This window comes from Dermacentor silvarum, chromosome 6, assembly GCF_013339745.2.
Source record: "Dermacentor silvarum isolate Dsil-2018 chromosome 6, BIME_Dsil_1.4, whole genome shotgun sequence".
NCBI lineage: Eukaryota > Metazoa > Arthropoda > Arachnida > Ixodida > Ixodidae > Dermacentor > Dermacentor silvarum.
Window position 1 is genome coordinate 163,216,855 of NC_051159.1, and position 12,508 is coordinate 163,229,362.

At 46.6% G+C, this 12,508-nt stretch overlaps 1 protein-coding gene across 1 annotated transcript in view; it reads left to right on the plus strand.

The window, feature by feature from the left end:
• LOC119456322 (uncharacterized) overlaps positions 1-12,294 on the plus strand; it is a 36,379-nt gene extending 24,085 nt beyond the window's left edge. The window contains exons 2-4 of the mRNA XM_037718025.2: positions 6,179-6,645; positions 8,645-8,978; positions 12,068-12,294. Of these exons, the coding sequence (XP_037573953.1) occupies positions 6,269-6,645; positions 8,645-8,978; positions 12,068-12,139 (783 nt within the window). The 5' untranslated portion in view covers positions 6,179-6,268 and the 3' untranslated portion in view covers positions 12,140-12,294. The remainder of the gene's footprint in view (positions 1-6,178; positions 6,646-8,644; positions 8,979-12,067) is intronic.
• Positions 12,295-12,508: the final 214 nt, after the last annotated feature.

Consider the following 12,508-nt stretch of genomic DNA (forward strand, 5'->3'; position numbering starts at 1 on the left):
ATATATATATATATATATATATATATATATTATTGTATAAGCACCCCTCAGTTTTGCATATAAAAAATTTGTACTTGAATAGATTCATTTTCACTGCTAACATGGTGCGCTGTGTTGCTATCGTGTACAATTATTTCGCGCAATTCTGTGATAAAACTGTATTTGAGTGTCATAGCTTGTCCCTGTCATTTCCCGTAGACTGTGTTTGGTGTGCCCTGCTTCAGTATGCACGGCGTATCACATGCGCTATAGCTAAGCTTGGGCTAAACTGCCGTGCAGCACTCAATGAACATTTCCAATGAACAATGAAATAAAAATAAATTTTAAAGATAAATAAATTTCACCACCCATGCACCCCACCCTGTACCGATGGTAAACCAGCGAAGCTGAAATGTGCGGCCCCGGTATAAGCCACACATGATTTCTTTCTTTCCTTCCTTATTTCTTTCTTTCTTTCTTTCTTTCTTTCTTTCTTTCTTTCTTTCTTTCTTTCTTTCTTTCTTTCTTTCTTTCTTTCTTTCTTTCTTTCTTTCTTGTCCCTGGCTCATACCCGCATATCCAATGCGGGTATATGCCACACGTAATTTTATTATCATTAATCATGACGTAAATGCCGAGCATGCGATGTTATTGATGCCATGACCTATCAGTCATGTTATTGATACATTCGTACCCTTCCATGCCAATTTTGGTATATGCCAAGTGAACGAGACGCGAGTTTTCGATAGGTTTATTTCCGCCGGAGGGCTTCCACGTGTGTTTCAGCCTAGGCATATACAGCTTCGCTGTAAGATTGCACTTGGCAGCAGGGGTGGGGAGTTGACGTCTCCCGCCGCGAATACCGTTGCTCGCTCGCTCCTTAAAGGCGGGCAGTCGGACGAAGCGAAGCCGTCTGAATTTGGCATTGTCTGGTAGTCTTCATCTGAAGTATCAATAAAGTGCAATTATGCCCATAGCTTCGACCGGTGATATGAAGAGAACAGACGGATTCGACATGGAATGATAGCACTTCAGGCTGACACTACACGCGCCGAAGGTCACCGCACTCACTGTCCATAGGTGGGGCAGCGTGCAAGAAGCACTTTACCAATGGGTGATGACACAAATTTCTTTGCTAATATTCTTGCCTCGGGGCGTGGCTTGGACTTCATTTCTTACGCCACATAATCTAGATCGAGCTACATGACTTAAGAGAGTAGCGACCTGTGACGAGGACCGTGCGCCCATGCTATAGAAGGTCGTCCGGATCGTCGTACAATGTGATGTCGTGGAAGATGAAAATTTACCAACGGCTAAAGGGCTTCTCTCAAGCGACCCTTCGATAATAAGAAAAGGCGTGTTGTTACCTGCAGGTGACCTAACGTAAGCTAACATAAACATTCCAGCAGCTGCTCCAGCGCATGTACCAGTTGTATGTGATTATCAAGTATAAACTGAAAAGACGTCGGAGACGTATCACTCGCCTATAATATCGTGATCCGCGACGATGGGTAACACAAGATGGAGAGTACGTGGTACAATTCAAACGTCTGTCAGCCTACACATTTAACGCTGCCAGCAACCCCCCACGGATCACCACAGAAACTACCCCCCCTTAATTCACAAACTGGTTTTCACTCCGCGACTTTAGCTATAGCGTAGTTCAGCGCCGCCCCCAGGAATCCAGCCTCAAACCATGCACGCCAACACTGCTGCATCTCAGATGCGCCGCTCTTGAAAATCCAGACACCATTTTCCCAAAGCAGACGCTCCAGGTATACAAAAGTACAAAATACAGTTGGCAACAGTCCCACCCATTTCTGCATCGACTGGGAAAATGGAGTGGGCGACGTGGAACATGAGGAAGAAATTCACCGAAATGGTGAACGTGAAAAAAGCAGTTTAGTATGAAGAAAAGGTGCCGTCAAGTTAATGAAAGCGTCGTTAGGTAACGGTTTATACCTTGTGTAACTTCTGCAGTTCCTAAATGATTGCGTGAAACTGCCTACTTTCTCTCTCTCTCTCTCCCCTCCTATTTTTCTCTCTCTTTACGCTGCACACACCGAGGTCTGACGTCGTAGCCATATGAAAAAAAAAAGACGCGATGGCTCGTCCTCCCCGTCCCAAGAAAATAAATAAACAAGTGACGACAAAGTAGATACACTAAAGACGAAACAAACGAAGACGACGCTATAGCGCGCAAACATATCCCACGTGCGAAGGAAAAATACCAAGTCAGAGAGGGAGAGACTATATTGGCACGCAAACGCACAGCCACTCACGCATGCCGGTACGCAACGTGAATACGCAGAAAAAAAATATAAAAAAGAAACGTCTCGAGGAAGAAAGACGGTTCCTACGCTCGCGACTGACGTGCTGTGGGTGCAACAAGGCGTACTGTCAGCACGCTATACTAGCTTGGTTCAGCTTGCACGGCCAGTCACGTTCTTTTTCGGTGCAGGACAGCGCATGCCATTTTGTCACTGCGCCACCGGCTCAGTGCTAGCGAAATAAGAAAGTCACCGTTCCTTCCGTGTGAACGTAACTTATTCTTATTAACTTTACTCTCAGTACTCTTAAAGGCCCTCAAGTTGAACATAATACATAAATGGAGAGGTGGCGGGGGTGCATTAGAAACAAAGTTGCTTTGTTACAAATTATAGACACAAGAACAGTAAGACGAAATACTGGACAAAAGTAATCTAACAGACTTCAGCTAGTAAAAAATAGATGTAAGGAAATTGATAATCCACACAACACCATCGTATGATGAATATAAACGTACTAATTGAAGCATTTGGTAGCAATTCGCAACAACATCAACAAAAGAAACAGCAACTAATTAACAGTGCGTAGCATGTGGTGAAATTCTATTCGGTCAAGTTTAGTGGCAATATCGCAAGGCAAGCAGTTCTAATCAATGATGGTGAGAGGTATAAAAGAGCGTGCGTGTTGTAACGTGTGACACGGTATGCGCTTGACATGGTTGACTACGGCGTTCATTGAGTAATTCGCAGAGTGTAACGAGTTCAAATGCTCGAGATTAGTGCGATTTTCCTGAACGAAACAAAATCTCCGGGATGGCGTTACTGCTAAAGCGAGGCTCTCTATGCAAATTCCCGGTAGAAGTTTGCGTGAAAGTCTCTGCTCCGAACCCTCGGCCAGCAGGACCAAGCCGTGGCCTACAACTTTCTTCTATTTGCCCAAGGTGCGGCCGATTCTGCCGTGGCGCTCGGCGCGTTGTCGCTGCAAACTGGTACAAGACTCCCTCAAATGCGAATGGACATTCCTGTATTTGCTTAAAGTCAGCTGATTTTTCTAAAGCTCAAATTCTAAAATGCATTTTAGAATCTGTGTGACACAACACATGACACAACACGCGTCCTTCTGGAAGCGTGAATCTCCGAATAGCTTGTTATGTCGTGACGTTTGCCGCCTATTCGATTCACCGGTGATAGAAATTAAGTGTCAAAAATGCAGACTATGTTATGTCTGTGTTTCTAGTGGAGCAAAAGTGAAGCGCTCCGCACTACTCAAGCCTGCGAGGGCAGAAGAGGAAATTATTTCTATTCAGTGTCATCAAACTCGGCGCAGACTACTGGACCACCATTACAACAGCTCCAGAATTTTAGACATGCCCTAAATCTCGTGGAAGCTCACTTTTCCACCTGGCCAACACTGCACGCAACTATTAAGCAACTACCCCTAGCAAGTCACCCCTTGCGCATGCCCTTTCCGTGTAACGAGGCCACGCACTCCTGTCGTCTTTCGCTCCACCCGTCAACGGCGCCACCTGTCAGCCCTCTTCGCGCCTTCGGTTGATGTGCCAATACAGGGGCCTTCAATTTGTCAAACAACGACGTTTCTGACTGCTCTTTGCTCTTCCTTTGCTCGTTCTACTGATTCCCGAGCTAGCACGTACTGACAACGCAAGTTTGTCTCTTCTTGTACCTCATCTAGCCGTCCTGACCTTTTTGTCGCAACTTAGTTTTTCTTTCTCTATAGGCAGCCCTCTCCCCTCCCTCAACCCAATCCACGCCTCCTTTTTTTATATTTTTATGCATCCACATGCCTCTTTCCATGATTCGATGTAAAGTGAACAATTCCTTGTTCCATTCAAGATACGAAGTTGACAGCTGAGACTTCTGGTGCACAAAGCTTCAAGCTAGTGCTCATCTTTTTTTTTTTTTTTTCTAACATAGAAAAACGGGAACGTTATCTCTTTTTCTCTCTCTCTCTCTCTCTCTCTCTCTCACCAGAGAGATTCTTTATTTCTTTCTGTACAAAGAGATATCTATCTTACTTTTCCCTATTTGCGCACTTGGTTTTCTCTGACCGTTCTTTCTTTCATTCGTCCAAACCGGTATTTCACCGCTAACACCCTCACCAACACTGCAATCTCGTTGAGCAAAAGTAAGCTCACGTCCGGCTCGAAGCGGACATTCGATGCGTGGGCGTCATTGCTACAGGCCCACGCCGTATACGCGAAGGTGCCTCCCGAGAATCGGAAGCATCCTAGCGATTCACCGTGTTCGTGGCGAGCGGAAAGCAGGCTAAGCACGATAAAGTCGTCTGAAGCGTTCCGACTAGTCACTACGTCGAGTCAGCAGCTCGTTCTGTAACCAGCAATTTCGGGCTCATTCGCGACGTCTCTGTGCCATCGGACACGTCTTCTGTTCTTATTTCAATTCCCTGTGTGCCAACAAAAGAAAGGCGTGTCAACAAATGCACTGTTAGTACTTGTGGGCCTTCTTAGAACTTGTGGGGATTTCGTGCAGCATTTTTTTTTTTTTTGAGACACACTCGTGTAGTGCGAACGCAGCGTTTCGTGTTATTTATACCCATGGCTGTCTTCTATTTTGGCGCGTCTTCTACGTCTGCGTCTTTCCAACAAAGATACCAGATCTTTCAGCCAGAGAATGAACAGAACTTCGTCATTCCTTTTTCAGCAACACCTCATTAGCACTAGCGAACACCACGTATTGTGTGGCAATCAATTCCTATATACCCGCTCATTACTTTAAAATTTATTACTTTGGGGCAGATATTACAGTGTAAAATTCAAGCTGGTCAGTTGTCAGTTTTCAAAGCACTTCCACAAGGTAGGACTCTTGAAACTAGCAGCAGCTTCGACACATTTTTCAAACAACGCCTGTGTTCGCGGCATGCTTCGGAATGACCGAGAAATGACGGCAGACGAGGAACGAAAGGGAGAGAAATATAATTACGACAATAACGATAATCTTCTTAAAGGCGGGCATTGAATTCGTTTTCTCTTAAGGCATCTACAATGGTTTGTATCCGATGGCGTGCACAGCACTTTGGCAACGGAGCAAAATGTGCCTGTTTCAGAAACTGGTCAAGTGCTTATCGATCGTGTTATTTGCGCCATCCGTCCTCCACTTGGTTTATGGATGACAGGTGAAAATATACCGTATAACAACTATAACTTGATTGATTCGGCAAAGTGTTCATGATGGCACAGCTGTGGAGGAAACCACATACAAGACTGAAAAAAAAAACTATTTTCAGCACTGTCTAGTAATTTCCCCTCGAGGCCCATGTTTGTTTCTTCGCAGTCCTTGTCCTCATGGGCGATCATAAGGCACGTACTTGTTCAATTAGTCTTATTTTTTGTTAAAATACAACCTCTGTTGGAAGCATTGGCGATGATGATGATGCTCATCCATGCCGCGTAGTCACTAAGGAAGATATGCTAAGAATTTGGCGGCGTAAGGTAGCGTAAGAGAAATACATCTTCTAACAGGAGACACCAAAACACAAAAGAAAAGTTCAGAAGAACAAGTACAGTAAGCGAGTGCATGGGCGGTAATACCCGCTTGTTTGTTTGCTTGTTTCCTATGTTATGGCACGAACTAAATGAAAGAAAATTATGAAAGGTACGAACGAACTTGGAGAAATAATTTCACTGAAATGAATAGTGAACAGAGAAGAGTAAAGCTTTAAAAAATCTGCGCGGTAATCCTTCCGTTTCCCTTAAAAATTATAATGCAGCGCAACAAACATTCCTGTGGTTAAAGCTCAGTGGCGGTCAGAAGCCAGCCGAGAGAAATATCCGTTGAGCCGCGAGCGTGTTCAACAGCCGAGCAGACGTCAAAGAAGTGACGACCAGGCGCGTGCCGCGAGCCCGTCGCCGCTCGTGTTCGGCTTGGCTCATTTTGTTCGTTCGAACGCGCAGATTCGAGGACGGGTGCTTCGTCCACCGGCCCGACGAACAACGTCGCCCGAACTCCGTGAAGATCAGGAGGCAACGTTGCGCAGAGGCAGCATGGACCCGCCCCAGGAGGAGCGCGAGGACATGAGTCCCGGCGAGGAAGCGCTGGCTGCTGCGGGCAAGCGCTGCGTGTCCACCCAGTCGCAGTGGCCGCTGCCCACCGCGGAGCCGGCAACGTGTCACAGGTGCCAGTCCGAGATGCCGGCCGGAGGAGAAGGTGCCAGGACGGACGGCGGGCGCGAGCAGCAGCAGCAGCAGCGCCGAGACGCCGCGGGCGACGCGTCGGACTCGAGCACCGAAGACACGAGCGAGACGTCCGACACCTCGTCCAAGGTGACCTCGATGCTGGAGGGAGACGCCCGCTGCTACGGAGACTTCCTCAACGAGGAGGCCTGGCTGGATCGCATGCTGGAACAGCTCGGCTTGCCTAGGTGAGACGTCAACTCGGCACCTGGCGATCGCTTAGTATAGAGAACGCGCCGTATTAGGTGGTTTCCTATACAAAGATTTATAGGAAGGAACCCTGGAAATGCGGTCGTTCAGATAATATAGAAATAATGGTTATCATACATGGATTTGTCGCGCTTGTGGCTCCAGCCAATTTTTTTGGCGTTATTCACTTTTAACTTTATAGTTTATAAACGAACGAAGGCAATATGTTTCGGCGCAAATGCGAATCACTGTGAACTGCGGCATTTATAACGCCATGTTATGTTGACAGTGATCAGTTTTCAAAAAAACACAAAGCCGTTTGAGGCCAGAAGGACGTAGTTTAGGCAATTCTGTGTACTGCCGATCGTTCCCACGCCGGCTGAACCGCCATTCATGCAACTCCCGTAGACGTTAGACTTCCCTATTGTTTTATTGCGATAGCAATTATATGAACACTCCAAGCGAATTTCTGGCCGTCGCGTGAGGTTCCGTATATAGTTAGGTATACCTGTATGTATGTTATATGCCATGTCATGCTATATGACATGCGGTATGTGTGTGTCATATTGCCACATCATTCTATCACTAAAGTTGCTCATACTAGGTCTTCAATCGTAACAAAATTATTCCTCAGAATTTTGATAATGGCAGCCCATAAACAAATGTCATGAAACAAAACACCAACAGCGCATAGTCTTTTTATTGTAAATCTTCTCAGATTTGAATATTAAAAGTGCAAAGGAATTACAGAGCCCAAGCCTGAAAATGATGTAATTTTATTGGCGTGGCTGTGCACAACCTTCGGGATCGGCCCAGGAAAGAGGTTTAAAACGTACCCTATACGGAAAAGGGGTGCTAAAATCGTCAGGAAAGACGTTGGCTTTAATTAATCACATAAGTGAAATTTTGCGATGGCCGGATTCAAACAGAGCCCCCTTAGCACAACAGCTCGCTTTTACTTAGCTTACGTTTACTTCATACTGCCGCTACAGCTATGAGTCTTACACTTCGTGTAATATTCTAACACGTTGCTATCGCATTTATTGCTTCGCCTTTATGGCGAAACATTGATACTTTTTAGGAAACTCTATGGTACTAGGCGCATCCACGCCGCAAGAATCCTCATTCAGCAATAGGAGACACGTCGTTAACGTCCTTCGCACAGGACAGGCAGTTGACCATCCTTTTCTGTACTGTAGTTATTCGGTTTTATTTTTTCTAGTGCACTTGCACTGCATGCCAAGACATAGCAAATGGCACGAGCTTTACATCGACGAACTCGGATCCAGGATTATTCATGCATCCTTCATACGCAATGGCGTATACGTAAAGAAACGTACAACCACTCATACATTGCAATGAAGTGATGTGGTCTGGATTCTTCGCAATGTTAGTGACTCCACTCCCTGTAATAAAATAAGCATTCCTTATGAGCTCGTTGGTGAAACATGGGTATTAAAAGACGGGCGCGCGTTGACATGCACACACAGAGGACAGACAGGACGATGTCGCTCGTCTTGTCTGTCCTTGTCTGTGTGTGGTCAACAGTTGCCGAACGAAGTACGTCTCTGAAGCCAACTTTTCGTAAAGGCAAAAAAAGTCAAGACAAAAGAAGACAACGCAGACAAGTTCCTTTGTCGAAGCGGCTTTCTCTTCCTGTCTTCGTAGTTGCTTTGGCGAATACAAGTTCCCTTGTCGAAACGTTGGCTTCAGAGACATTCCTTGTTCGACCACTTATGATGCTTTCAAGCTTATATCCTCCTGTGATCGTGTTTTGTGTGAGTCGAACTTTGCAAGCACCTGTGTTCTAATCGCTAAGCCCGTAAACGCGCAAGTTGTTGTATCAGACTATCTCGCCTTCCGGATCACAGCTTCTCTGTAGTCCTTGCTCCTTACGCGCTGTGCCCCTGCCCCTTTTTTTTTTTGAGGAAGTGGACGGTAGAGGTGTCACGTTGACAATTGAACCACGGTTCGGCTTTACGCCTCTTGACTGCGCAGGCCGTACTACAACGAGGGCCCGGTGTCGGTGAGCGCCACCGCCGCCGCTGCTGCTGCTGCTGCTCCCAGTGCCGGTGCCGTGGCCACGGTGGCGGCGGGCGGCGAGCACCACGGCGCCTCCAGCGAGCCCGAGAAGGAGCTGGCCGAGCTGTCGGCCGAGGAGTACTACCACAAGGAGCTGCGAGACGTGCTCTGGACCATCGTGTCCCTCAAGCTGGACGACATGCGCGTGGCCACTTCGCAGATGCGCGCCGCATGGAAGTCGTACGTGCGAAACTCCAAGATCGTCGACGACTTGATCCAGAACAAGGACCGCGCTGTCCGGCAACTCAAGGTGACGTGTGAGGCCGCATTATAAACTGGGAGGCCCGACGACACGGGGCACAATACGATGTGTACGGCGCATCTGAATATGTGCTTCGTAAAAAAAGTGCTTCTTCGCCAAATTGGTATTTGCTGAAGGACATATTTGCCGCTAAAGAGAGACACACAAAAATGAAGAGACATTGATGACTGCACGGGCAGCCCGTGCCGTCGCAGCTGTGTTTTCCATTTTGTGTGTTTCTTTTTAGCGGAAGATGACCGCACTTAGTATCAAGGTACGATCATGTTCCATCACGTTTCACTAGGCTCTGACCTGATGAAAGCTAATGAAACTTGGTGAAGCTTGATGGAATCTGATGGAACTTAATGGGACGTGACCGAACCTGTCGAAAATGTGGATGCGATTATTGCTACGACTCGTACGTCGCACTGCAAGCATAATCGTGTCATGTGTCTCCTCTTCAGGAAGTTGGTGGGATCCCGCGGGGCTAACAAACCAGCATGACTCCTCCCTATTCCCCCTACCCCCCCCCCCCTTTTTTTTTTCTATGCCGTGCTGAGGTATTGGTATTAACCGTTTGTGCGCGTGCTTCCAAGCGAAGCACGCAAACTGATGGTTCGACGAAATACTCGACGAGGAAATTACGTTTTTTTTTTTTTAATTCAATTTCTCTAACGCTTTGGAAAGTATGTCACACACAGAAACTGACACCTCACTTGGCATCAGAGCGCATCTGCGGGCGCGCCTATAATATTGAACGTTTTTACTGTTTCTTCTTTTTTTACTTTTTGGGCATGTCCCCCCGCCAGTGAAAAAGTTTTCGCTCATCCATTCTTCCAAGCGGTAACAGCTGAGGACTGGAAGCGAGCGTTTACTGTAATGCGCGCGCCGACACGGCTTTCAGACACCTGCCTCCGACGACTGCTTCCGCTTCTTCGATCCGTGCCTTCATAACGCGAATGAAGTTCACGATGAGATAAAGAAAGAAAGGGAGGTAGATTGCGAGGATTGAAATCTGCAGTAAACTTCCGCATCGTCGGCGACTAACGCATCAGTGCGAAGCTATGTAGCTATCGCCTCACGTGGCAACAGCGGCTCCGCGCTGCGAAGAAGCAAAGGAAGAAGGATAATCCTGCAAATGCACGTTATTTCGTATGCAAAGAAATAACGCGGAGAGTGAAGCCCTCGGCTTTTTCCTGCGAAGGCGGCGGTATTGACTTTCGAAGGAAATCGAGGCGAGCTCTGAACGGATGTCGGAGAGTGCAATCCGAGAAACTGCTCCTTTAATTGGAAAAAAACTCTTTCTGTTTCTGCGCGACCTCGACACATTAAGCTTTCCTAATTAAAAAACAACAACAACAAAGGACCCGTGTAACGTCGCGTTGTCCTGTAAGGAGCGAAACAAAAAGGTTGGTAATAGATGCTGAAAAAAAAAAAAGGTCCTGATATATGCATTCGCGTTTTCTTTTCCTGGGCGAAGAATACTAGAAGCGGCGACTCTATTAATTATCTTTTTTGTTCTCCACGGTGACAGATGGTGGATATTTGTAACGCGAATCCTGCACTTAGACGCCGCACTGCGCACATTTCGGCGAGGAACTTTAATTATTCACCCGGACATTCTCGCCCCCCCCTCTATCCCCATTCCATTATAGCTAGAAACAAAGTACACGGGTCCGTATCGAGCGCATAAACATCAAAGAAACGCTAATTATAGCAGCTCGCGCCGGTCACTGAATTTGTGCTTCCTTAGAGCCGGTGTGCATGCTTGCGTCTCAGAATGGCGCGACAGCGTAGGTGCGATAAAACATAAAGAAACGTGATTAATGAACTCTACATTAGCCAGTGGTACAGTCCGCTTGTTACCGCAAGCTATCGTGCATTATTTTCACGGGGCCAATGTTAAACTAACGGAATGATGGATCGATGCCTTTGATTTAGCAGCTTTGCTATTGGTTTCGTGGGCGGAATGGTAAAAGCCCATCCACCGTAAATTATGCATCGATCGTTTTCTATTTGTGTCTAAAAGCACCATTTTTTCACCCACCATATCCCCGTGACTTCAACAAGCAATAATGACAGAGGTTACGTTTGTCTTGTAGAAGTTTTCTAGAAATGCTGCGGTCCAGAAACTTTCCCGTTCGAGCTGAGATGACATTGTCGATACAAACGCCAGATACTCAACATGAGAATGTAAATACGCGTGCAATATATTTCTTTATGCCCTTCTGCTAGTGGTACAACCAGGAGAGCAATATCCGAGGGTACACAGAAATAATTTTCTAGGAATTCTTACTAGCGACGCGGAGTTTCAAATATCACTAATCAATACCAGCCTTGCAGCTTTTTTTTTTTAGTTCAATGGCACATGTCTATGTTTGGAATAGTTGATGAGACGCAGCGACCTCTTGAATGCAAATCTTAATGTTCCATTACATACTGCTCGCAGGAATGCATCACTGTATCACAGGTCGCCTAAATGTACGGGATGACTGATCAGTATTCGAGCTTAATGTCATTCAGTATTGGTTAACGTCTAGTACATACGCTCGTATTGCCAGGTATCGTTGTTTTAATTTATACCGGTGTCCGTTTTCACCGCATTATCATTGTTATCGAGTTCCCGCTCAGCGGTAAACGCGCTTACTGTATGCGAAATTTTCCATCAGATTCGACGACCGGCGACGGTCCCGGTATCGATCGCCGGTATCGTTTGGATTCGAGTGTTCACATATGCTAGATATTTATGTAAAGATATGCCACACTTAAATGTGTTTGTTGGAACAGATTCGTCCAGTAAAGTCGGATTCTTAACTCGCACTTCTGGCAGTGTTTGGTGATAAACCAGCACTACAACGTGACAATACTGCGCTTAGCAAAATTTACTTAATGCGAGGAGGCGCCTTAGCTTCATTAGCGCAGCGTTAACGTATTTCCCAACCGAGACACCCTACTTGAGGGTCAGCCTGCTGGCTTCAGACGCTGTCCCTACGTGCACTGGTCGGAACTGTATACACACACAACGACCGCTCGTGAGCTTTGCCATTCTCAGTCTTATGGCAAAATCTAAAGTGCTGTGCCACCTCGGGACATTGCAGGAACAGCTGGCCCAGCTCAGGCTGGAGAACAAGAGCCTCCGCGAGCGAATCTGCGAGGGACCGCAGTCGTGAGACCAGCGCACTCTGCACTGAACAGCTCCACAGTTAAGAACAAGGCCCGAAGCTCCGCGTTCCGCCAGAAGTCGGGTCTGCATTGTGTGTTTGTGAAAGTGTCCTTTTCTTTGTTTACTTGTTTCTGCACAAATAAAGGTTTGAGTTGTTAACAACGGTTATTCCCTTTCCTTCTTTGTTGGACAGGCGAATGTGTGTCTCGTTCAAAGAGTAAGCAAAGTAACGTTGCGCGTTCTTTCCTACTGATGTGAAAAGAGGGACAGGAAAGGCCGGAAGGTTAGCCACACCCAAATCCTGCTGTGAAAGTACTCGGAAATGTTAACAAGAGCCACGTTTTAAAGGAGTAATTGTCCCGACACTTGCATAGCA